Below are 25,579 nucleotides of genomic sequence, written 5' to 3' on the forward strand. Positions count from 1 at the left end.
GAACCGTGCATCGTTGTTTCCGCATTGGTTCATTCTTAGTTTTCGTTTAACACGGACTTTGATCGAAATGCCTAGCATGGAATCCGAATCCGACAGGAGCATAGAGTCACAAGATATTGTTCCGCAAGAATTGCCACGCTCGCCCTCGGGGGATGATGTGACCGATGTAGCTCCCAAGAAGCGGGTAGTTGTGGTGTATGAGGGCGACGAAGGCTGGCACCCCCCTAAGGTTATCTCCACGGAGCACCAAGATAGTGAGGATGAAAATGACGATGATAGTATATCAGGGCACAGTGAGGCTGGAGAGAGCCGCGATCTCCTCGCAGAATACCCAGATGACACAGAAGTAAGCCCTCAAGATGTCGAGCCACCCATTTCATTCGTCATTACTATTTCCCGCTTGCCTTGCGTGTAGGAAATAGAGCTTCTGCACTCTCGAATTTCATCCGTGAAAGCTCTACGTCTTCCCCGATTTGCCACCCACCTTAAATCACTGTGCCTCCGTCAAAACGCACTCACGGAGTTGGACCCCAACGAATTTGGCGCCCTGACTGAGCTGGAGGCGCTGGATGTCTACGACAATCAGATAAAGGACTTGGGGATGGCATTGAAGAATCTGAACAAATTGCAGTGCGTTGACTGCCAGACCATATATTCTTTATGAGGCAGCGTGAGCTTACAGGACACCGCCCGCCTAGATCCTTGGATGTGTCTTTTAATCTTCTTAGATCAATCCCGGAAGTTATACAGTACCTCACATCCCTCGATACTGTATATTTTGTGCAGAACAAAATAACAAACATCGACGGGCTGAGCAATGTCGGACGGACATTACGCAGCCTCGAGCTAGGAGGAAATCGCATACGGGTAAGCCGAAATCTCTGTAGGGCATTTGGATCGGTTTGAACGATTCGCGTCATACAGACAATAGAGAATTTGGAAGCCCTAGTGAATCTCGAAGAATTATGGCTAGGAAAGAACAAGATAGCCAGATTCGAGGTAATGCACAGAGTTTTGTTTAGCTCCGTTGTCTGGATACCGATGATGCCTCTGGTTTCCAGAATCTAGGAACTTTGAAGAAGCTCAAGATACTCTCTATCCAATCCAACCGCATCACAAAGCTCGAAAACTTAGAGGGACTTGAAGATCTTGAGCAGCTCTACCTCAGTCATAACGGTGTCCAGCGAATCGAAGGCCTCGAGAAAAACGTATGATAGATTAGTATTCTCTCTGACGGCAAGTCTTATTTTTTATTTAGCTAAAACTCAAGACTCTGGATCTGGGCAACAACCAAGTGACCGAGCTCGAGAACCTGTCGCATCTTCAAGGACTTGAGGAACTTTGGGTACAGTCTCCCTCCTTCCGCTTGTACTCGCACGATTGATAGAAACCATTCTTCATTCAGATAAACGATAACCAGATACCTGATCTCCGTGCTCTCCAGCGTGAACTTGGCAAGACAGCTACTCTCGAAACGATCTATCTTGAGGGAAATCCCTGTCAGCGTAACGACCAGGGAGGGTACAGGCGCAAGGTCATTCTTTCTCTCCCACAAGTAACGCAAGTGGACGCAACGTGCGTGTCAGCGACCCTTTCATATCTGTCTTGCGTGAGATGGCCAATCATTCCTGACGTGCAATCTGTGTCATAGGTATGTCAAACCGATACCGTTGGATTGAGCACAGGTGTTTCGCGACAGTGCCAACGCTTCTTTGAAGCTAATTTGTCAATCGAACCACCGGTTGTACAAGCTTTTCTCGATCGAGTAAGGATGCACAATTTTCATTTCGTGACCGATCGATCGCTTGTTGGGGCCGTATTGCATCTCCTGGCGGAGTCTATTGGCGGTCAAGAAGGGAAGATGACCATGCACATTGTATTGAGTCGCCGTGTACTAAGCGAATATCATCGAGCTACCGCTCATGCAACAGATGAACACTTCGGTACAGGATTAAATGCATGACCTTGTACAAACCAGACAACCCAGGGGACGAAAAAGAATGGCATAAGGCGGCGTAAAGTCATCAACATGGTAAAACGGGACATGGGACAAAAAAATCAAAGGTTGAAAGGAAAGACCAAGCATGGAAATGAAAATAGGTTGTGCGACTCGGTGTTGTACACGGATGGCTTAACCATCATCTTGTTCATAATAAATATATGGGGCCCCATGGCTAATTATGATGAAGCTAGTCCGGAAGGAATAGTTCGGGACAGACGCCGAAAACGTAAAGGGGGTAAAATTGGTTGTGAATGTGAGAGTGGGAGGGATGATAGCTGGTTAAGCAGACTACCATGGCGGATTAGAGGAACTGGGGAAGGAATGCGCTGCAACGAAATATGATGTATAAGTGTCTGCAAAACTGGCGGAGCTTGAACTTACGCAGCACTCAATCCAATGGAAAACGCTAAAGTGCCCCACAACGCAGTCTTCCGTGCTGGCGTAAGTAGAATCCTGCGGTTCGTGGCGATGGGCCTCTCATCGGCCCCCTGACCAACACTCGCCTCATCCTTCTGTAGATTCAACGTGAGCTGCGTAGTCGTTGTCGCATCGCCACTGGATGTCTCTTCATGATTTCTCTTCACTGAAACGGAGCTAATATGTGCAGCTGGATCAGAAGCTGCGACCTCTTGAGCAGCCTTGAGAGTCGCAACAAGGAGCTTCTGCTCGGCAATGTCCTCGTTCATGTCAGGACCTGGGACGTGGGCTTCCTCTTCTGCTTGCTCGGCTGCAGCATTCTCTAGTACCGGCGCTGTTTTAGGACTAGTCGCGACTGCGGCTGCTCTGGACCGAATTGAACGTGCAGGAGAAGCAGACGAACGGCCGGTAAGGCGAGCAGGAGAGGCAGACGAGCGAGTAGTGCGAACAGGGAGCTGAGAGGTTTGTGAGAGTTTAGGGAGGGAGGCGGGTGTGTTGGTTATTGACGGCGATTCACCTCGACGGCGCTTTGCGGGTGGACTCGACGCAGCGGCTGTGCTAGCAGGAGATAGCTTAGATGGAGGGCTGCTTATAGGCGGTAAAGGACTAGATTCAGTGGCAGTGGACGAGCGAGTGGCGGTCTTGCGAGCAATGCCCTTGGGATCGGGTTCAGCCTCCACCAGAGGCTGTACGACCTCATCAAGCTCGTACGACGGCGCGAGGGCCATTGCAACGGGCAGAGGAGCCCAGACGCCAGCGAGGCGACGGGGTCCTTGACCATTAGCGCCCGCGCAGTCATATGCAGTTCGGACCCAAGTTGTCTCTTTCTTCTCGATATCGTCCGGCAAACCGGGATAAGCAGCACGAATCATGGTAGAGACGCTGATTGCTCCGGTATCGAATCGCCTGAGGATGAATGCATGCCCGGTAGCCTATATGGGGGAGAGAAACGTGTGAGACGTGCGCTGAGTCAAAAACAACGTGGGTTGGCGAGGTTGACGGAAAACATGCGAACCGTGGGCACTTTGAGACGTCCAACGATGATCTCTTGATCGTCGCGGGTGATAACCTGGAACTTCACTTGGAGAGTGTCGACGCTCACTGGCGGGAAAGAAGAGGCGTGCGAAAGGAGTTGTGAGATGGTCTTTGACTCAACGACACAACAAAAGGGTACGCACACGTCGCGAGCAAAGGATTGAGCAGCGCGTGGGGGAGTGGTGGGCGCGGTGGCGCGTCATCTCTAGGCTTGATTTCAGTGATGGTAGTTGACGCTGCCATAGTCAATCCGTATGTGACAGTCAGTGAGACGCGGTTGGTATTGATGCGGGATGTTTTGTTCAGGGAGAAAAGGGAAAATGTGATGGAAATGTCTAATCACGTTTCGTTTAGGTAAGCAGGTTGTCGACCAGAGATTTGCTTCCGGGTTGTTTGGCTTGATCAGGTGTTCACTGGCTATAGCCGAGTCAGCCGATCAATGCATAATATTTGATTTCTGCGTCACGAACTCGAGGTAAAGCGTGACCAGAGGTCGTCCTTCCACAGATGCCAAGACAAATATGAGACGACTGCTCCTGACTCTTGCTATCCTCCTGAACTGCTTTCTCATATGGAGTCGCGAGTCTACACGTTTTGGTGGTTCTTCAAATGTTGCAGGCTTGCATCGTTTTGTTAAGCGGGATGCGGCATCCACTGCCAAGGTCCTGGCTGACGAGCTTGAGGTGAGTTGGTTGCACTCATTGATACCGCTGCTGTCTGAAGAATACTGTTGCTCGAGTGTGCTCCGCTGACCTATCCGGTTGAAACACAATGCGCCCACGTCAAGGCGACCTGTGCCCAATCGGACACTGTGCTGTCCGTTACATATGTGCAGAAATATTTCTGCGCGACCCCAGTAGCCAGATCATTCGTCTTTGGTACGTATCACACTTGCGCTTTGTCCATTGATGTGCTCATGCCCTTACGTTAGCCGGTTTCATCGCATTGCTCATGTTTTTGTTCTCGTTCATTGGCGTTGCGGCCTCCGACTTCTTTATCCCTAATCTTGCAAGTCTCGCAGAAGCCTTTGGTTTAGATGATAATATTGCCGGTGTTACCTTTCTGGCATTTGGAAACGGAAGCCCTGACTTGTTTGCAACCCTCTCTGCTATGAGAACCGGATCCGGAAGCCTAGCCGTTGGTGAGCTGATCGGTGCTGCCTCATTCATCGTCTCCGTTGTCGCGGGTTCCATGTGCATCATCACTGAGTTCAAAGTCAAAAAAGTGCACTTCATTCGGGACGTAGGGTTCTTCACAGCCGCTGTGCTGCTGTTGATCACGGTGCTCTATGATGGCTTGCTGATGCTTTGGGAGGCTCTGTCTCTCGTAGCGCTATATATATGCTATGTAGCAGTTGTGGTCGTGGGTTCTATGTGGCAGAAGAGACGGCAACGCATGGCCCAGTCACTTGAAATCTCGCGCACCCAACATGAACAAGAGCCGGGAATTGAAATTCTTGTGGACGTTGTGGATGACGAGCCATACAGGGATGACCGTAAGTTTTTGTGGCCTGTACGCGCCAACGGAGCCAATTGCTTACTCTGTCGTTCTTGCAGCCGAGGAGGCGCGGAAACCACGGACACCAAGATTGGAAATTCCTTGGTCACCTCGACAGCGGTCGACTTCGTTACCTGAACGGGATCACATGCTCATCCCTCCTTCCGAAAGCCAAGAAATGAATTCCCTCAGCTCGACATCCCCCAACGTCCCACCATGGGTCGTGGCCCCTTGTCCTCTTCTCATGTATCTCGTCCAATCTCTTTATCACGTTCTTCAACACGCGAACATCCAATCAACAACTCCCTTCATTTTCACTCCTTGGTGCGCTCGAGTTCCGCGATGTTGTGACATCGTTGCGACGAGAATCCGCGACAGAGGTCCTTGCAGCGTTCGAGTCACCCGTTTCACCGACGTATCTGGGCGGACACTACCATGTTCGTCCTCCATCTCTTTATTCCTCCCACCATCCACAACATTCATACTTCGATTCCTCACGGAGTCCAAGTCCTCTCTCTTCCCGACGTCCTTCGTCATCGCTCGTTTTACCTGAATCTACACTTCCAGTTCACATAAACGGACAAACGCTGCAGATTCCGACACCCTCCCCTGGGACCATATCCACCACGCACCCATTCCAACTCAGAGCAGTTGAGGAGATAGCCTCAACGAAACTTTCGCGGCGAAAGGGCATGTCACGGCGAATAGCACGAATTTTCCACGTTCTCACGCCAACACTGTTTCATTTAAGTGAGAAGAGATTTCTGAGCGCAGCAGCGTCAATTCTTGCGGCTCCCGCCGTGTTCATGTTGACTGTTACCTTACCAGTGGTGGTTTCGTCTGTTGTGGAGGGCGATGATGATTGGAGCGTCAAAGACGAAGTGCCCGAGGGACCTCTTATTGGTGTTGAATTTGACGATGATTCGGCACATCCTGCCAGAACAGCAGTCGATGGACGCCATCATTCGCGGGCAGTGGATCAGGAGCCAGAGCAGGATATCTCAGAGGATTCGGACGTGGCTGCCCAGCCTGGGCCAGAGCTTAATAAATACCTTACCGCGATTCAACTTATTTTGGGCCCCCTTTGGGTCATGGCGATTTTCTTCGGTGGAAAGTCATATGGGGTTTGGATTGAGCTAGCTACCCTTGTTGTCGGCATTTCAGCCGCGGTACTCGTGCTCTGTTCCGTTGGCGAGGGTAGGGATCCAGGACTTAGACTAGCTCTCTGCTTGTTGGGTTTTATGGTGAGTGTGGTGTGGATCATGGCCATTGCGGACGAAGTAGTCCAACTGCTCGAAGTGAGTTTTGACGACCAATTTTGTAAAATGCGCGTCCCAATGATCCGGGATGGCTATTTGCAGACACTTGGCCTTATCTTTGGACTCTCTCCCGCCATCATTGGCCTCACAATCTTCGCGGTTGGTAACTCTCTCGCTGACTTCGTCGCCAATGTCACCGTCGCATCCTATGCACCCATCATGGGCTTCAGCGCCTGTTTCGGAGGACCTATGCTAAATATACTCCTGGGTATTGGACTCTCCGGTACATTTGTCATTTCAGAAGTGCAAGGTGGGAAGCCATATGAACTGGAATTCACTCGGACATTATTCATCAGCAGTTGCGGACTACTTGGGTTGCTTGTGAGCACGCTAATATATGTGCCGATGAACAATTATGAACTGAACAAGAAGTGGGGGCTGTTTTTGATATGTTGTTATGTGGGGATCATGATAGCGAACGTGTCTGTTGAAATATGGGCCAAAGGATCAATAGATTGAGACCACTGTTTTCTATAGCAGATTTAGTCCGTGTACACTGTACAGTAATACCAAGACTAGACTCGAAAAGTATAACAATTTCTATCATACATGTACAGCGATCCTCATTCTCAGTGAATCTTCTGGATGACAGTGATGATGTCGGCAAAAGGCACGTTCCTTGTTACCAACACACTGTTACCTGCACAGCAGTGCCTGGCATAATTACGTAGTTTGTGCCACTTGTGCTTACGTGTTGGTTTCTCTAGTTTGGGGTTGTTATTCACTTTCTGGTCACGCTCTGATCACATGGCGTTCTTTGTATTCTATCTTTCGTTTCAACGTGTTTGTTTTTGATTCCTCCATTCTCGTTTGTTTTTTAAATCAATCTTTCATCCTCCTTCTCCAAGAGCTCACACGGTATCTTGGTGAACAGTGAGTCCTTGAAGTCTCGTACCAATCTTACGTTCGCGCATCCTCGTGCTCTTGACAATGTGATGCACGCATTGAATGGTGTAAGACTTCCTCTCGGTAGTCCGCCCATAGGTACTCTATGGTTTGTCCCTGCACACGATAATCTGTAAAAGCGTAAGCCCCATCCAGTGTTATCTGCCTCCTTTTGATGACTTTCTTATCTCCACATCCCAACTTCACATCGAACGATCATTCAGTAGGAATGGTTGGGATCATTGACTCCCCCAGTTCCTCTATTTGCGGACCTCGGTATCATTCTAACTTGACCAATGCACAAGATGGAGGGTACTTCATTTCTTGCACCGCTCTGGAGGTTTCTGTCTCTTCGCGAGGTTCTGCCCATAACGCCACTATCTGTCCTTGGACTCCATTTGCTACGTCGATGTCGGTGTCTAGGTTGGTGGTTTTTATGACTTTGCTTCTGTTTGCTAGTTCCACCACTGGAGGCAGACCGCCTTTGCGTCTTAATCGGCCTGAATGACTGTCGTCTTTGTACACGTGAACATCAAGAATATCAGCATCACCTCCGAGTCTGTGCCCATGTCCGCTTTTGCACCTGAGGTGATGTTCACATTCCCGTGATGCATTTGTTTCTTCATTTTCTCCTACCTCTCACAGGATGACCCGTTCAAGAACATCTATGACGCCAAACCGCTGGGGTCCTACAACTTCCAACAGGACAAAAATATGCCCTACCCCCTCGATCTCAAACCTGGTGACATAGTGGTCACTCAATGCCTCTTGGAGAAGTTCACTGAAACCGGGCTAACCTAAACCGTGCTGCATTCAAACGCTTACCTTGGCAACGGTCCTACACCCAAGAACGACATTGCAACCCTCACTGCATCTCCTTCAAAATGGGCTCTCTGTAAGTAACAGTCGCGACTCTTCTCAATTAAAGTCAGCCCCTCTTTCAGAAACAGCATTTGCATTGGAAACCTTTCTCACTTGTTTGATTTCCATCTGTCAAATGCCGCCCTTCCACAATGTATCTACTGCAATGGCTGTGCAGGTTTCTGCGATGCGAAGCACGCACTCTAGTGGGAAGTAAACTCTGGTAAATTACCAAGTTTTCGTAGGTAAAGGACCATTTACTAAGTTTCGGGTGGTAATTGAGGAATGGTAATGTACCAACTCACCTGATGAGGGTTGGTAACCAAGTTCTGTGTACCATCTTTTACCAGATATCCTATGGTATTGAGCGACGTGACACATAGTGTAGGATTTCATGTTATGTACACCAGTTTTACAGTAAAGCATGATGTAGTCGATCATCATCGACATCAAGGTGGGCTGTGCAAGCTCAATACTACAGCCTACAACTCGCCATCGCAGCGATGCTGTTCTATAACGAAACCTGCCACATACCGATGATACTGATGCTAAGTTCGCGATAATCTGTGTTGTGTCTGAGAGAGAAATGAAGGAGATTTGAGTGAGTGCAGCATTGTCATCAGCTCTGCAATCAGAAAGGAGAGCCCACTCACGCAATGGAATAAAACGTACCCATCAATCGAGGGCCACCGCCTGATAATTCAAATGACAATTGGCGGCATGACCCAATTCCACACGCGCGCCCAGGGTATGCCCAAAGAAATCGAAGACCACCTAAACAGGAGAATACGCGAATTCACATGGAACTCCGACACCCCCCCCCCAATAAGCATGGACTACATGAACCAACCTAGAATCCTAGGCAGAAAAGGGATCCTGAACATCCGTGACAGGAACGAAGCAATCCAACTCACCAAGCTTCAGAGATTACTTGACAGGTCCTCCAACAGACCACCCGCGTCAGACGCAGCTGAAGCCATGATTATAGCCACCCTCCCTAAGAACCTTCGACCCATCGGATCCGATCCCCCCTACATCCTCGACGCAGTTGCCCAGAAACCGTTCCTCAAGGTGCGGTACCACAACAGAAATCTACCAAAAGAACTATGCAACGCCCTCAACACAGGCGCGAAATACAACCTAAGACTGGAGAACCCAATCCTAAATCTGGACGCCAAACTTGAATTCCTGGCCTGGGCCCACCCCGGCCTAGAAGAAAACACGCCGATTAGCGACCGCTCCAAAACTGCCTCCTGCCTAAGGAAAACCCACGATTGCCTCAGGATTGGAGACCTCATCTCCCAGACAGACTTCCAAGAAAACCCCAACCATGTCCCCCAGAATAAAACCTGCCCATGTGCACCCTGTTGCACCTATAGACAAAAAGGTTGCAAGAACCCCGACGCCTGCTACCGGAACGCAACAGCAGTGGTCACGAACCTCAACCCCTTCTACAACCCACACAGCGACACACACATCAACCCCCTCCCGACCACCTCTTCCTGGAAAGCACCAAGTTGCATGCCATCGGGAAACTGGATGACATCAAAACATTCACCCCATCCCCCCAATGTGGTCGGCCCCTGAACCACTACTTCCGTGTCTTTGGCAAACTCCTGCCAAACTTCCCCAGCCCCCCCCCCCCCGGCACCAACCCCTGTCCTCACCAGACACTGCCGTCTTCACTGATGGGTCCTGCTCCCTGAATGGTGACACCAACGCTGTCAGGGTTCAGCACCCTGCCCTAGGGTGCCCCAGACTCCCCAACCAATCCCTTCCTTCCATTCCTTCATTGTTGCCTTTCTGTGTTGTGTATCCGCGCACACGAGATAGCGTGGGAACTTTCTGAGCGAGCAGCTCGCCCAGAATGTTCCCACGGGTCACAGCCACAGTTCTGGGCGAGCAACTCGCCCAGAATGTTCCCACGCTTACTGGGCACTGCCACCTGGATGTTCCCTCCGGGTCACACTACACAACTCTAAGAGCTGTATAGTTGTGGGCATGTGACCCATTCCTTTATATAGCAACCATGCGGGGAGATGAGACCTTTACCCTTCTTCTCATCTCATGCCCCGCATAGGCAAGTGTATATATTATCTTTCCTTTTACTATACATCTCATGCCCTGCATAGTGTGAGGACAGGTTAGATGGGGGTTGAGGTCAGGGAGCCTCCGAGTCCGAGGCCGGGCCCTGACAAATGCAACCGCTGGCTTCGGTGTCTGGCACAGCCCCGACAACCCCAAAAACACAAGTAGAAGAGTGAGTCCTCTCTTCCCACAATTGAACAATGTAGCGGAAATGCTAGCTATACACCATGCCGCAACCTCGACGGCCCCCTCATCCTACCTACACATCAAAACTGACTCAGAGTGGTGCGTCACCACCCTCTGCCAGAACCTACCCTCCCTCGAGGACTCAGACTATATACATGCCAAACACCAGTACATTACTAAACTGACAGTAAGTGTGTCAGGGCAACCACACCTGACCATACAACCCCAGAACCACCTTCCCTGACCTCCCCCCACTTCCCTGATCCTCCCATCTTCACACACCTTTCGCAACTACAGCCCACACGCGAACCCGCAGGAAAAATCACGTGGGTCAAGGCGAGCAACTCACCTTAACCCATGTGACACCTTTTCGTGGGAACATGCTCAGCTCCTACCCTTAGTCACGTTACAAACTGTATAGTACATTTCCCTTTTATAGTAGCCAAGCGGGGAATAGGGAAACTTACCCTTCTTCTCAACTCAATCCCCGCTTAGGCAAGTTGTAGCTACCTTCCATAATACATGACAACTCAATCCCTGCTTAGTGAGTTTGAGGAGCTTGGGGTAGGATCCAGCACTTGGCTGCCTGGGACACCGCAAGTGTCCAGTTCTGAGATAGGGCTGCCCCCGGACAGAGGCCGGGCCCTGACAAAGTGCCCTGAGAAACAGGCTTAAACCCACCTCGTTTGAGTGGCTCAAAGGCCACTCCGGTATCCATGGCAATGAAGAGGCCGACTACCTAGCCGCCCAAGGTGCCCAACAAGAGCCAGAACCCCACCCACCAGTAACCCCCCCCTACCCAATATCCCCAACGGTGCACACCTAATCGCCCTAAACCAATCGACTGCCGCCAAACTAATCCATAGAGCAAGACTTACCAAAATAAACGTTCACAGAGCCGCAGTGTCAGACAACATTAACCTAATCCAATCGGCTCTCGAAAACATGAACAACAGATCCCCCACCCCAGACAGAATATGGGAAGGCCTAAACAGTAACCGTAGAGACCTATCCCCAGAGATCCGTAACTTTGTATGGAGACTAATCCACAACTGCTTCAAGATCGGCAACTACTGGAAGAAAATCCCCAGGCATGAGCACTGCAGCGAGTGTAACCACTGCCAACAAACAGAATCGATGAGCCACATCTTGTTCGACTGCCCCCTGAACCACGGGGAGAGAATATGGGCCTCCGCCAAAAAGATATGTGACTGCAGAGAAATCCCTTGGCCCGCCTCCCTGGACATCTCCTACGTAATGGCAGCCCCCATCATCAGAACAACGACTGGAAACAGACTAACAAAAGCCGGGGGAACAAGACTATTCAAAATAGTAATCCTCAAATCTGCGTGGCAAGTCTGGAAAGTGAGATGCTGTAGAGTCATGAACCCAGACGACCCCCCCACCTCTCTAAACAATGTGTACAATGCCCTGAAAGCAGGCCTCAATAACAAGACATCACGCTGTAGGAGAAATAACGGCCACACTATGGAAACCCATTATGGAAATATGCCAGATAAATCACAAAAACCTCATAAGACAAGTAGATATGAGAAAATATAGAAGGACCTGAATTTTAACGAATTTTACGAATTTTTACGAATTATTATGACTATACACAATAAATCGAAAGAAAGAAAAATAGCAAAAATACTTCAAGCTTACTATCAACGAGATGGAATTCTCGGGGGAATTTATAGCAAATATTAAACCAAGAATTAGGACAATCGACCAAGATTTGACTATAAAAATAATCAGAGAACCTCCATGGAAACTACTTTCCCACGTCCGAACACGTAGCCAAGGATGGAAGTACCACGGAACGAAGATTCCTCAGGAACTAATGCAAAAGTCAGAGTCGTGTTTACAATAGGAAATGTAGATGTCCTCCAAACGGAACCAATGAGAGTAATTACAGGGGAAACTACCTATAAACGATGGAGATATGACTAAAACTCCTGCAAAACGAGGACAATGCCTAAAAGGGAAGCGCGAAGATTAACCAGTAACGACCGAGACAAGCTTGATAGCCCATTAGAAAGGAAGGGATCCAATCTTAATCCTCCCAAATTTTCATAATAAAAGGATCATGCGTTAATGAGATATCCAATAACGGGAATAGTGACATCGAAAGTCCGAGCTTAGGGAAAAGACGATGTTTGCGTAGGATCCATAGTTAAAACATACAACGAAATTTACACGGAAATTATTAAAAATGGGGAACTATAGTTATGCAAATTTTCAGCCCAAACAGTCCAGCCGTTGTGAAGTTATACCCATGATGGGAATATAGAAATCCGCATCATGTGTAATGACACATGAGGGTGGCGATGCGCAGGGAACCGGCCGTTGGAACCGAGATCCGCACTTCAGCAGATCGCGAAGACCAATTTCCGTCCAAATAAGGAAGAGCCCGGTCAAAACAAAGCACGGAAAGTGCAAAACAACCTTAAATCATGAGGGAAAAATCTGAAATAAATCACAGAAGCCCATATGAAAGAAATAAACACCCACGCATATCATAAATCCCGAACAATTAAACGGAAATGGCGCCCGCATACGAACGACTATGGGAATGACGCACGTGATTACCGAATGTGCGCGCGAACTTTTGCTAACTCAACGAATACCAGGAAATAGGACACGACCTTGGTACCATTGGAAAGGTGGGAATAAATGAAAATTTATGATACCAAGAACGTGAGAAAACATCCAGAAATGAATGAGATATAGGGACATGAAGTTAGAAACCTGAAAACGCGCGGGAAAACAGCTTCAAGAGGTCCAGAGTCCTAAATAAAATACATAAAAATATGAAATCTTCAAGGACGACCTACTATAACAACGAACAATACATATGGAGGATTAGGATGTGATAATACAAAAGGGAATCAGGGAATATGAACGAAATTCACGAAAACCACTAAACTACGACGGACCATGGCGGGAATTTTAGGGAACGATATTCTAATGAGGAGGAGAGCTATAACACATTCGTTTGAGTAATTCTTGATTACTAGCAACTTTTTCTTTCAGTTTTAAACCTGAATAATTCACTCATTTACCATTTCAGTCTCATTTTAACTAAATGTCACTAAATAAAAATGGAATAAATCAGCTGAAGGTCTCAGCATAGCCGTACGCATAGTAATGCGAAGTTTGAATTCAGAATCATCGAGTCATAGCAAATTTAACGGTATATATAGGGAATTTGAAATAGGTAACTGCGGCAAATGCAGCGCAGCCAAGTTCCAATTAACCATTAAAATAGCTTAGGCAAGGGAGGACAATAAGAATTCTAGGCGCAGTCTGACTGCAGTAGAACCGCAGTTCAGCGCAGCAAAAGCGCAGTAGAACTATAGCATGAAAATTTCATTTTTATTCAGTTTGAGAAAAATACACTGTAAATAAATCCTGTAAATAGAAGGTAGAGCGTGAAAAAGGAAGGCGACCCAAGGAGTATAAAAGGGAGACCCTTTCTGCGACTTTTCGCCCCCCTTAGAGAAGTAAGAAAATAGAGTATTATTTTTCTCAAGCATTTCTGGTTGTCACTCCAGTGCGAAAAGTGATATACAGTTAAGATTGCCACTGTAGTAAAAGGCAGCAATAAAGGAGAGAAATATTAAGTAGATATTTCAACAGGAGAGCTGGTTAACACTCCAGATTTCAAAGTGTAAACACAAAACAGTTATTTTGCTACTGTTAAAACAAGCAATAAAATAAGACAAAAATAGAACAAACTCAAGGGACACTCCAGACACAATCCAAATTCATTAACTGAATAAAATCTTTGAAACTTCACTAAGTAGAAGATTAAATTCAAGTTTAAATCCAAATTAAACAACGCTACACAGAATTACACCTAGACAAATTAATAAATTTCAATAAAGAAACAGCTCCGCAGGGCTCGGTTTATCTGTAAGTCAATTCCCAGGAACTTTAAAACTAACCCATAAAAATAGAATTAGCCAAAACACTCGGATTGGTACTTTATTTACAATAAATAACACTAGTACACTTCCCCATCCTAACTAAAGAACCAGGGAACAGCTTGGTGGTGGTCTCGTTTGAACCTCCCAACTGACCTTCCTTCGTTCTCTCCTTCAACGCTGACAAACCGGAAGAGATATGGTCGCAAGGCCCTTCCAGCCAATCTGGTTCTCCATACTTGGAGCGGAAACCTACACGAAGAATACAAACTACCGGACAACTGGCTAAATAGTAATGAGGTTTTAGTGGGTATACCGGACCCCCCATGATCGGGGCTGGGAGTCCCACACAGTTGTCATATCCATACAATCCCGACCTCCGCTCCGGGCTCCCGGAACTCCGAACTCCGACTTCCGGAGCCCTACTTCCCTCCCATCACTTTCTCCTTGCCGACTCCCAAGAGGTTATCCCACCTCCGGCTAGGACACCACCTTCGGTCCGACTCCGGAACATTCCGGGTCCGACCCCAACCTCGACACCTTCCAGACGAGTACGCAAAACCTATGCTCCCGACTCCGGACCTCCGCTCCGGTATCCCGTTCACGTCTCGTCTCTGGAACCTCCGGTCTTAGCTCCGACCTCGGACTTTGACCCCACCTCCACTTATACCCATTGTATTGGTTAGCTCATTCCATTTAATTACCTTTGCCAATATTCCGGAGTTTAACCTCCAAGTTCGGACTTTCCGGACTTACTCCAGACCTTGCAACTATTGCATTGTCCATTTCAATTCCACTATTCTCCCTCATTCCTATTTGGGCTGCTGCTTCCTTCTATTCAGTCAGCTAGCCATTCCCGACTCCCATCCTCCTTCCTTCCTTCTTGGGCCTTGGCCCTTCATTCCTCCTTTGGGAAACACCATTGAGTCAAACACTTGACCCTCGGTGTTGTTCCTCTTTCCATCTCCCTTTGTCTCCTTTTGTCCTACCCTTGTTCCTTTTGATTCCGGACCCCTCCTTATATACAATGTACCTAGTAACTTGTAACCTCAGTCCGAAATCGACATGAATTCCCCCAAGAGACTTTCCCTCTGCTAGATCCGAAATTAGGGACCCCTAGGACAACCAGCAATGGCACAGCGCTCCGCCTGAGTTGCTGAGGCCAAGGTCCTTCCATGCTAAGTCTCCGATTCCGCTCCGGAGTCGTCCGAATCCGCAAGTTCTAACAACAGTGACGAATCCTCCAGTGCGTAATGCATTTCCTCACGGTGGCAGATCCGGTCTAATCCTACCGGGAACTTGTATTTCCCAAACAAACTCCAAATACATTCATTGTATTGCGAAAGCTACTGGGGTTCCACCAAAAAAAAAAAAAAAAAAAAAAAAAAAAAAGAAAGGAGAGCCAGGATGTGGGTCGTTGGCACCTTGATGCCCAGGAAATTCGAAGTTGGGAGAGTGCATTCAAGTACTATATGCTTGATAAGCAGTGTCCTTCGATGGACATGGGGGTTTGAATCTACAGCAGACTGTTTGGAGTGATGCTGTAGGAGAAATAACGGTCACACTATGGAAACCCATTATGGAAATATGCCAGATAAATCACAAAACCTCATATGACAAGTAGATATAAGAAAACAGAAGGACACAAATTTTTACGAATTATTATGACTATACGCGATAAATCGAAAGAAAGAAAAATAGCAAAAATACTTCAAGCTTACCATCAACGAGACGGAATTCCCGGGGGAATTTATAGCAAATATTAAAACAAGAATTAGGACAATCGACCAAGATTTGACTATAAAAACAATCAGAGAACCTCCACGGAAACTACTTTCCCACGTCCGCACACGTAGCCAAGGATGGAAGTACCACGGAACAAGGATTCCTCAGGAACTAATGCAAAATTCAAAGTCGTGTTTATAATAGGAAATGTAGATGTCCCCCAAACAGACCCAATGAGAGTAATTACAGGGGAAACTACCCATAAACGACGGAGATATGACTAAAACTCCTGCAAAACGAGGACAATATCTAAAAGGCAAGCGCGAAAATTAACCAGTAACGACCGAGACAAGCTTGATAGGCCATTAGAAAGGAAGGAATCTAATCTTAATCCTCCCAAATTTTCATAATAAAAGGATCATGCGTTAATGAGATATCCAATAACGGGAATAGCGACATCAAAAGTCCGAGCTCAGGGAAAAGACGATGTTTGCGTAGGAACCATAATTAAAACATACAACGAAATTTACACGGAAATTATTAAAAATGGGGAACTATAGTTATGCAAATTTTCAGCCCAAACGGTCCAGCCGTTGTGAAGTTATACCCATGACGGGAATATAGAAATCCGCATCATGTGTAATGACACGTGAGGGTGGCGATGCGCAGGGAACCGGCCGTTGGAACCGAGATCCGCACTTCGGCAGATTGCGAAGACCAATTTCCGTTCAAATAAGGAAGAGCCCGGTCAAAACAAAGCACAGAAAGTGCAAAACAACCTTAGATCATGAGGGAAAAATCTGAAATAAATCACAGAAGCCCATATGAAAGAAATAAAAACCCGTGCATATCATAAATCCCGAACAATTAAACGGAAACGGCACCCGCATACGAACGACTATGGGAATGATGCACGTGATTACCGAATGTGCGCGCGAACTTTTGCTAACTCAACGAATACCAGGAAATAGGACACAACCTTGGTACCATTGGAAAGGTGGGAATAAATGAAAATTTATGATACCAAGAACGTGAGAAAACATCCAGAAATGAATGAGATATAGGGACATGAAGTTAGAAACCTGAAAACGCGCGGGAAAACAGCTTCAAGAGGTCCAGAGTCCTAAATAAAATACATAAAAATATGATATCTTCAAGGACGACCTACTATAACAACGAACAATACATATGGAGGATTAGGATGTGATAATACAAAGGGGAATCAGGGAATATGAACGAAATTCACGAAAACCACTAAACTACGACGGACCATGGCAGGAATTTTAGGGAACGATATTCTAATGAGGTGGAGAGCTATAACACATTCGTTTGAGTAATTCTTGACTACTAGCAACTTTTTCTTTCAGTTTTAAACCTGAATAATTCACTCATTTACCATTTCAGTCTCATTTTAACTAAATGTCACTAAATAAAAATGGAATAAATCAGCTGAAGGTCTCAGCACAGCCGTACGCATAGTAATGCGAAGTTTGAATTCAGAATCATCGAGTCATAGCAAATTTAATGGTATATATAGGGAATTTGAAATAGGTAACTGCGACAAATGCAGCGCAGCCAAGTTCTAATTAACCATTAAAATAGCTTAGGCAAGGGAGGACAATAAGGATTCTAGGTGCAGTCTGACCGCAGTAGAACCGCAGTTCAGCGCAGCAAAAGCGCAGTAGAACTATAGCGTGAAAATTTCATTTTTTATTCAGTTTGAGAAAAATACACTGTAAATAAATCCTGTAAATAGAAGGTAGAGCGTGAAAAAGGAAGGCGACCCAAGGAGTATAAAAGGGAGACCCTTTCTGCGACTTTTCGCCCCCCTTAGAGAAGTAAGAAAATAGAGTATTATTTTTCTCAAGCATTTCTGGTTGTCACTCCAGTGCGAAAAGTGATATACAGTTAAGATTGCCACTGTAGTAAAAGGCAGCAATTAAGGAGAGAAATATTAAGTAGATATTTCAACAGGAGAGCTGGTTAACACTCCAGATTTCAAAGTGTAAACACAAAACAGTTATCTTGCTACTGTTAAAACAAGCAATAAAATAAGACAAAAATAAAACAAACCCAAGGGACACTCCAGGCACAATCCAAATTCATTAACTGAATAGAATCTTTGAAACTTCACCAAGTAGAAGATTAAATTCAAGTTTAAATCCAAATTAAACAATGCTACACAGAATTACACCTAGACAAATTAAGAAATTTCAATAAAGAAACAGCTCCACAGGGCTCGGTTTATCTGTAAGTCAATTCCCAGGAACTTTAAAACTAACCCATAAAAATAGAATTAGCCAAAACACTCGGATTGGTACTATATTTACAATAAATAACACTAGTACACTTCCCCATCCTAACTAAAGAACCAGGGAACAGCTTGGTGGTGGTCTCGTTTGAACCTCCCAACTGACCTTCCTTTGTTCTCTCCTTCAACGCGTTGACAGTTTGGAGCGATGCATTAACAGTTGTGGTGCATAAGTTGCATTCGGCAACTCCCAAGTCCCTTACCTTTGCCTCTCACCATCTGCCCTCCTCCCGACTTTAAATGCTATTGTGTATTTTGGCCAAAAACACGCTTCATTGAGTCTTCTTAGCCTGTTATATTGCTCCACTAGTGAGGCAACACGCTTTCCATGGCAAATGAGCCATAACCATCAGAATTCCAACATCATCAGTCTTGTCTGACATGCCTTATCATGCATCCTATCACATGTCTTTCCACGCGTCTTTCCACACGTCTTTTGTCCTTCATTAGATTGCGATGCACTCTCCTCTTCATGAGCATAGCATATACTCATGGGACTCACCCGATCTGTGGATCTCTCTGTTGCACAGAAAATCAAAACTCCTGATCTGCAAGGCCAAGTTTTCACATGGCCTTCTTGGGCATGATGTCTGACATGTAGTCTCACGCACACTCGACGCCCTTGGAGAAGCTACATGGTTGGTCCCTTTATTTCTCTTGCGGATCTCTGTTCTAACTGACTCTCAAAGCTTGTTTCAAAACACCCTGAGCGTGAGACTATGAAATTGAGTGGGTCGCTGAATGCCCAACCCAAAGAGCTGTATTGTCAGGGTTCAGCACCCTGCCCTAGGGTGCCCCAGACTCCCCAACCAATCCCTTCCTTCCATTCCTTCATTGTTGCCTTGTTGTTGCCTTTCTGTGTTGTGTACACACGCGCGCACAGGATAGCGTGGGAACTTTCTGAGCGAGCAGCTTGCCCAGAATGTTCCCACGGGTCACAGCCACAGTTCTGGGTGAGCAACTCGCCCAGAACGATTCCCACGCTTACTGGGCACTGCCACCTGGATGTTCCCTCCAGGTCACACTACACAACTCTAGGAGCTGTATAGTTGTGGGCATGTGACCCATTCCTTTATATAGCAACCATGCGGGGAGATGAGACCTTTACCCTTCTTCTCATCTCATGCCCTGCATAGGCAAGTGTATATATTATCTTTCCTCTTACTATACATCTCATGCCCCGCATAGTGTGAGGACAGGCCAGATGGGGGTTGAGGTCAGGGAGCCTCCGAGTCCGAGGCCGGGCCCTGACACATATTGACAACTCATCATGTGATGCGATCGAGCATGGAGCATCCCATACAACAAACAGCAAGGGAAAAAGCAGAGTAATGCCGATGCCCAAGCCATCAGGGATTTGACCTAGCTATGTCTTCCATCGCTTATCACTCCCAAAAGTCATAACCCATGTACTAACTACTACTTTTTTACAGTACTTCTCTCTGGTCACTTGTGCTGACTCCTTTCACTCTTATTCACACTGCTATCGCCGACTCATTCAACTCCGCCCAATCCCACCTCTGCTCTTTTTCGCATAGAATGCTTCGAGTTTTCCACTACCGTTCTATCTCTCTTGGTACTGTACTGCTCGTGCATCGCCTGTGGGTCACTTCTGATGGCCACACTATGTGTATTAACTATCATATAAATGAATATTCTCTGACCCATATTGTACCATGCCAAAGATCGTAAAGTACCAACAACGAATCAGTAAATGACCAAATACCAATCTGGTAAAAATGGCCGTTTACCATAAAAAACATCGTACATCACCAGAAAAACTGATGTTATTCACCATTTTTGGTCTGGTATCCATTTCTGGTCAATTACTGCATACAAATTGGTATATTACCGCCGCTCCAGTGGTGTTTGAGCTCGTATTTTACCAGACAAAAAATGGTAAATATTTTCCACTGTGAACAAGGGGCGGCGCTAGTCAGTATCTCAAGCTGCAAGCCGCGAAAGATAAGTAGGTTACCAGCCTTTATTGGCGTGAAGTCATACTTTCTGATCTCTGTTGTAGCCACTGCACTTGCATTAAGCATTTGCCACGCCTTGTCACTGATTCCCGCCGCCACAAAGCCGAGGGTCGAGTTTCAGACTAAGCTTCAGTTTTGCACATCCTGGAAGCATCAACCGTGGCTCGATGCGGGAATAAAGTGCGAGAGGACCTGTGGGGACACCCGTGTCCTAGACCATTTTGCGGCTTCGCTAGTGTATCTATACTACTATCTATTACCCATTCCAAATAGGTTATACTAGGCACTTTCTTCCAGGACCGCATCTTTCAGGTCCAAACTCGGCCTGACGAGTCCGACCCGCGGAGTGCACCCATCCTCCTTTGTCCGGCCAAGTAGTGCGTGCGGAGATCCTCCTCCATTGACGAGTCGCCACTTACAGATGTTCGGAAAATGTGTGGCCGGTGTTGAAGATCGATGGGAGGATTTGCCCCACTAGGTGATATCTCTCGAGGTGGGTTATATACCTATCTTTCTTGTGTTCTCTTGATTCTTGCAAAGGATATCGTCTGGGTGGAAACATTTCTAGCACTGCCCAATGAAGGCCGGCATATATATGTAGGGATCGAGTTGTCCTTGGACACCACCCTCATTGAGTTTGATAAATGCCGCTACACGTAGTCCTGTATTCCTCAACACCAATCACACCAGAAAAATGACGTGCTCATCCATTGTCTGGCTCTAAGCCTCAAAGTTTTCATGCCGCAACTCAATATCGTAGTCGTGAATGCGTGAAAAATCCGTACAGATCATAACAGGTTGTGGACAGGGCAAAAGAAACCGGGATTATAAATGAGCGAAAAGGGTAGAGATTAGTGATTAGTCCGATATTAACTGAAAAGGGAATAGGGCGGGGACGCTAATCTTTCCCCACCAAACGACGAAAGAATCTGCCTATTTTCTGACGGCGTCCAAGAGGCTCAAACTTCCATTCTTGCTGAGCACACAATGCATTGAAGAGATCTTCTTCATGAATGTGTGGTTGGGATGCTTGGGTAACGTTTGGAGGCGGCGGCTCCCAATGTTCCGCGGCCGCGATGGCAATGGGGGGAGGAGCAAGTGATATTACTTGAGCTTGATATGGCTGGAGAGCGAGGCTGCTATCTATTGGCGACGAAGGATGAGAACTCGAATCAAGTAAGATGAGGAAACGTGGCCTTCACATCGAGTACTTACATATCTCCGAGTGAGGTCCTTGACTTGAAGTTCATTATAAGGGTAGCGGCATCACGTTCGCCCAGCCACTCGTCAACAAGATCGGGATCAGCATGGAGACCGTCGAAAATAGGTTCTCCGTAAAGATTATCAACTGTTCGGAAATGGTCAGGCATTTGTGTGGGGTCTCCCATCCATTGCCGCATGTTTGCACGATAGGCTATTTGGAGTTGTACAAGGGATTCCTCGGGGATAGCAGGACTGGGTATTGGCTGGTGAAAGTGATCAAATAGATGGATAAAAACATCGTTCACCTGTGGTAACGTTGAGAATTAGAACTGGGCGACTGGTATTGAAAGGTGGAAGGCTACAACGCACCGTAACTCCTCCTCGGTTGACAATCTGAATAGGACCCATAACCTTCGGAGACATAAGTCTCAGGCGAGTGACTCTGGGCAAGGTTGCGGGCTGTGACAATATCTCTTCGTCCTCCCAGCGCGTCCCTGGTTCCTCGATCGAAGTGATGTCCTTGCGCCTCCTCGCAAGATCTACGATAAGCGGATAGGTTTTCCCATCTACACTAGAGAGCATTGGGTGGATGTGAACAGTCGATCGATGGGAGTTTAGCTCCTGAGGACGTCGCTCGTTCTGAAAAAGCGTGGAAGTTTTTCCCGTTTTCCATTTATTCGGCTGGACCTGGCTCGCCATCCGTGTTGATTCTGGAGTGAGAGAGAAGGGGTTAGGCGGAGGCGGAGATACGTTATAATAGGCGGGTGCAGGGGCAATATGCTGCCAAGGGTCTATCTGAATCCCCGGAGTCACATACGCCCCACCAGGGTAGGACGGGATAGGTCCCGAAGCGAAATTAGGTGTGCTTTGGGGGGCTACGTACGGCGTTGGCCCACTTGGGACAAACGATGGGCTATACTGAAGAGGGGAGGTGAGAATAGGCGCAGCAGCTGTCACCGGCGAGACGAAGGACCCAGGGGGATATGCGGCCGCGTAAGAAGGTGGTCGGAGACCTCGACTACGATAATATATTTCAGTATCCCTTTCGATCTTCCTACGTCTCTCGAAGTCTTCCTTGGCCCTCTGGTAGGCGTGTCCATAATGGTGCTCCACCCTTTGCGCCTCCTCTGCATGTTTTTTCGCCTGGAAAAACTCCTTTCCACACCTTTCGACCACGGATTCTCTTTCATCAAAGCTAGAGTAATGGCTAGAATATGGTGATACCGTCTGCGCTATTATGGGGGCAGCGTATACACCGTTTTGCGCGGGGTAAGGGTAAAAAGCCATGTCAGTGTCGAGTCCCAATATGTATAAATAATGTGAAGTCCAGAGGGAAGGAAAGAGGCGACCGGCGCAGATGGAAAATATTTAAGGGGATGGAAAAAAGGAGGACTTGCAGAGGAGCAGCGCGCAGTATCCGGTGCGCAGACACGCGGGTCTTAAATAGTCTGACACCAAAAAGGCAGTCCCTTCCTCGGTTTTAGAGCGATAAGTGATTGGGCGTCAAGAGAAAGGATCAATAGATTCGCTGTTCGAGAAGAAGTTGCCAATGGCAAATCCTTCGGTATCTTGACACTCGAGTCTCATGCGGACTTATGTAATTAGTGAGGCAACAATGTTTGCCGGCGTTGACGTGCGACAACATGTTATACAGGGGGCTGGAGGTTGACTAGAGACAACTAATCGTTTGTGTTGGATAGCAGACATTCAAGGACGAAGAACGATCGTCAGATCCGTGAGCCACCTGTAGGAATAAACCGTGTAGCCGGGGTTTTGAACTGAAAGTGTCTCTGTACCGGTCCCTGGATACCGCGTCGAAAGCAAGGCCAACAAGGGGAACTCTTGTGGTCATTTGCCTTTGTTATTGTTTGACTTGTGATTGACAAGATAGCTTTCTGATTCAATTGTCTGCGCGAATCCATTCAGTTTGACACCGGAAACTGCAGGCCGATTCGAGTAATTCGTCTGGATTCCTCGTCAATATGCCCACTCAAACGTCCCTGTCATTTCGCATATTTACTTAACATCAATCGGTTCAAGCAACAAGTCCAGTTCAAGAAGGAAAACTGTTTTGCTGCGCACTGCATCTGCAAAGGGTCCAATACATAATTCTTGTAACAGATGTCGTATTCGGGTCATGACGAGACAAACGTCGCGCAAATCTCGGCCAATAAAAAGCATGTACTAACTACGATTCGGTCAGAATGCATACATTTAGTTACAGATCAGGCTGTCAACTTCAGTGTCACCCATCCAGTAAGTCATGGTGGGATTGTGATAGAGGGGCTGTCCAACAGGAGAGTGGGGTGGTGTGTTAACGTATGGGTAAGGGTAAGAAAGTTCTGGGGTTATGTACGCAGCGTGGGCATAAGGGTAATAAGAGGACACCGCCGTGGGCAAAAAATATGACTGGGAGGGATGGAAAGCCTTGGAAGCAGGAGTCGTACGAGGAGTTCTGGGGGCATAAGGAGGGAAATGGGTGTAAGACGCGGCTACTGGCGAGCCCCGTTGGACAGGGGACATTTGGTGGGGGCCGGGCTCGGCGAGGGTAAGGGGCTGAGAGATCGCTGAAAGAACTCCAGCTAAAGGGGTTGTGACTGTTTGCTGAAGGGGATGAACTCCGCGCTTTCTGTAGAGTTTTCCCACCTCCCGCTCAACCCCCAGACGACGCCGATAGTTCTCCCGCGAAAATTCGAACTCGCGTTTTGCAAGCTTTTCGGCCTTCTTCGCTTCCTCTACTGTGGCCTTTGCATCAGCATGAAATTTCTTGGCCGCTAAGAAATCATCTTCCTTCTGTTTCATCCTTGTTTCTTCTGCATCGAAATTCGAGTACAGGGGCCTGAAAGACATCCTGGGGACGTCGTCTAGTAGAAATGGTCCGGCGGAGTGAAGATGTGTCATACGGATCGTTCGTGGAATGCGGAGAGTAGTGCAGGTGGATAGTCAAATGACACGCAAGGAAGGCTGGTAATCGATGTGCAGAAGGGAAACATGCCACCTGAGCTTAAGGCGACAGATAGCCATAGACAACAATACAGCAGAGTAGTCGTGAAGGATAAATGTTCCACCGAAGAGTTGGAAACGCTGCCTCCGGTCAAAGTGAGATAATCACTAAAGGAGGCAGGTTTGCTTGTTGACACCATGTAACCCAGTGACTAATTTCTTGCTAGGGATGCGAGGCATAGCAGAGCAAGCGAACAAGCCCTCGTCAGGTAGTTACGACTAAAATATCAATTCGTGCGGCGATCACGTCGTCGAGTGCCGCCTTTGTTGTTGAAGGCGCCGGGAACACCCGTCCACGGTGACCAATACCATGCCCGCTCACCGCAAGATTCTTCGTATTTCTTGTCACACATTCAGAATACCGTGCTGCTCTTCCATGAAGTTTCTGGCAACTATTATCATCATGATCCACAGTGACATCAAGTACCGCAGCTCGTTTCGAAAAGTTTTGGTTTCATGAGCAGACTGCTTTCGCAGAATTGGTATGGCATGAGAGTGTGGGATGTTGGCAGGCCCACTAAGGCCCCGGCCCAGTACGACGGAGGGACGATCCCCATTTTTTCCCTTTATTGCAGGGCTCCCGGTGTGCTAGAGACTTAGTCATTGCACTGTATGCAACCCGAACTAGAGGGCTATTGGATAGCTCATCCTCTCTAACGACCGTACCTGGAATCCTAGACAATTGACCATACACTTGTACAAAACAGTGTTCCCAATACAAGCCACGGATATACCAAGCCCGTTCCGAAGAATGTACTTTGGTCCATGTATGAATGTTTCACCAGTAATGTGTGAGGCACCACTCGCCATTATGGAGCCAATATGTAACCTCGTTCAACATCCCCTAAAGTGATGCTACTGAAAGGATGTGGCTGGAGAACCACGTCTTTCATCTTCTCTCTCGGTATCCAAGCAGTCGAGATGCAAAGTTTTGCGCAAATATGGCAATCTCGAGTCACATTGCAAATATAGTTGCCACACACACCATTCCTTTGTTCACGTTCGCCGTGATGTGTAGCATTCAGCTTCCCAAACCATTTAACTCTTCACACTGGTACTTTACTACCCTCTGACGTAAAATGTGAACCAAAAAAAAAGTTCATACGAACGGACGATTTATCTCCTCGTCGTCTCGATGC

At 47.3% G+C, this 25,579-nt stretch overlaps 6 protein-coding genes across 6 annotated transcripts; 3 read left to right on the top strand and 3 right to left on the bottom strand.

Annotated features, from left to right (window-relative positions):
* Positions 1–78: 78 nt before the first annotated feature.
* On the top strand, positions 79–1,854 carry EI90DRAFT_2093119 (L domain-like protein). Its single transcript, XM_039052568.1, has 9 exons — positions 79–229; positions 280–346; positions 416–630; positions 699–867; positions 925–999; positions 1,062–1,208; positions 1,259–1,345; positions 1,406–1,575; positions 1,652–1,854. The coding sequence occupies exons 1-9, from the start codon at positions 198–200 to the stop codon at positions 1,677–1,679; spliced, it is 990 nt and encodes a 329-aa protein (XP_038922009.1). The 5' UTR covers positions 79–197; the 3' UTR covers positions 1,680–1,854.
* Positions 1,852–3,697, bottom strand: EI90DRAFT_3285963 (uncharacterized protein; the record flags this gene model as incomplete). The annotated part of the gene is made up of 4 exons (XM_039066994.1): positions 1,852–2,328; positions 2,384–3,351; positions 3,435–3,520; positions 3,598–3,697. The coding sequence occupies 4 exons, from the start codon at positions 3,695–3,697 to the stop codon at positions 2,304–2,306; spliced, it is 1,179 nt and encodes a 392-aa protein (XP_038922010.1). The 3' UTR covers positions 1,852–2,303.
* Positions 3,698–3,975: 278 nt separating this feature from the next.
* EI90DRAFT_3117148 (Sodium/calcium exchanger protein-domain-containing protein) lies at positions 3,976–6,729 on the top strand (the record flags this gene model as incomplete). Its single annotated transcript, XM_039062955.1, has 5 exons — positions 3,976–4,137; positions 4,242–4,332; positions 4,386–4,949; positions 5,011–5,222; positions 5,287–6,729. The coding sequence occupies 5 exons, from the start codon at positions 3,976–3,978 to the stop codon at positions 6,727–6,729; spliced, it is 2,472 nt and encodes an 823-aa protein (XP_038922011.1).
* A 930-nt stretch (positions 6,730–7,659) lies between these two features.
* Positions 7,660–7,956, top strand: EI90DRAFT_3117149 (uncharacterized protein; the record flags this gene model as incomplete). Its single annotated transcript, XM_039062956.1, has 2 exons — positions 7,660–7,743; positions 7,801–7,956. The coding sequence occupies 2 exons, from the start codon at positions 7,660–7,662 to the stop codon at positions 7,954–7,956; spliced, it is 240 nt and encodes a 79-aa protein (XP_038922012.1).
* A 13,177-nt stretch (positions 7,957–21,133) lies between these two features.
* On the bottom strand, positions 21,134–22,944 carry EI90DRAFT_2093216 (uncharacterized protein). Its single transcript, XM_039052569.1, has 3 exons — positions 21,807–22,944; positions 21,450–21,742; positions 21,134–21,377 (listed from the first exon to the last, which is right to left on the bottom strand). Exons 1-3 carry the CDS (start codon positions 22,722–22,724, stop codon positions 21,374–21,376), a joined length of 1,215 nt encoding a protein of 404 aa, XP_038922013.1. The 5' UTR covers positions 22,725–22,944; the 3' UTR covers positions 21,134–21,373.
* Positions 22,945–23,531: 587 nt separating this feature from the next.
* On the bottom strand, positions 23,532–24,504 carry EI90DRAFT_3036336 (uncharacterized protein; the record flags this gene model as incomplete). The annotated part of the gene is made up of 1 exon (XM_039058698.1): positions 23,532–24,504. A coding segment is annotated over exon 1 (683 nt), but the record flags the coding sequence as incomplete, so codon positions are not given.
* Positions 24,505–25,579: the final 1,075 nt, after the last annotated feature.

Source organism: Cantharellus anzutake (genome assembly GCF_015039405.1).
Source record: "Cantharellus anzutake strain C23 chromosome Unknown EI90scaffold_5, whole genome shotgun sequence".
Classification (NCBI taxonomy): Eukaryota; Fungi; Basidiomycota; class Agaricomycetes; order Cantharellales; family Hydnaceae; genus Cantharellus; species Cantharellus anzutake.

Excerpts from the sequence above, each read along its gene's own strand:
- EI90DRAFT_2093119 (XM_039052568.1), top strand. The coding sequence starts at position 198 with ATGAGGGCGACGAAGGCTGGCACCCCCCTAAG. Across the intron at positions 347-415 it reads AATACCCAGATGACACAGAA|GAAATAGAGCTTCTGCACTC; the intron begins GTAAGCCCTCAA and ends CCTTGCGTGTAG. Across the intron at positions 1,209-1,258 it reads TCGAAGGCCTCGAGAAAAAC|CTAAAACTCAAGACTCTGGA; the intron begins GTATGATAGATT and ends TTTTTTATTTAG.
- EI90DRAFT_2093216 (XM_039052569.1), bottom strand. The coding sequence starts at position 22,724 with ATGGCTTTTTACCCTTACCCCGCGCAAAACGGTGTATACGCTGCCCCC. Across the intron at positions 21,743-21,806 it reads TCAACCGAGGAGGAGTTACG|GTGAACGATGTTTTTATCCA; the intron begins GTGCGTTGTAGC and ends ACGTTACCACAG.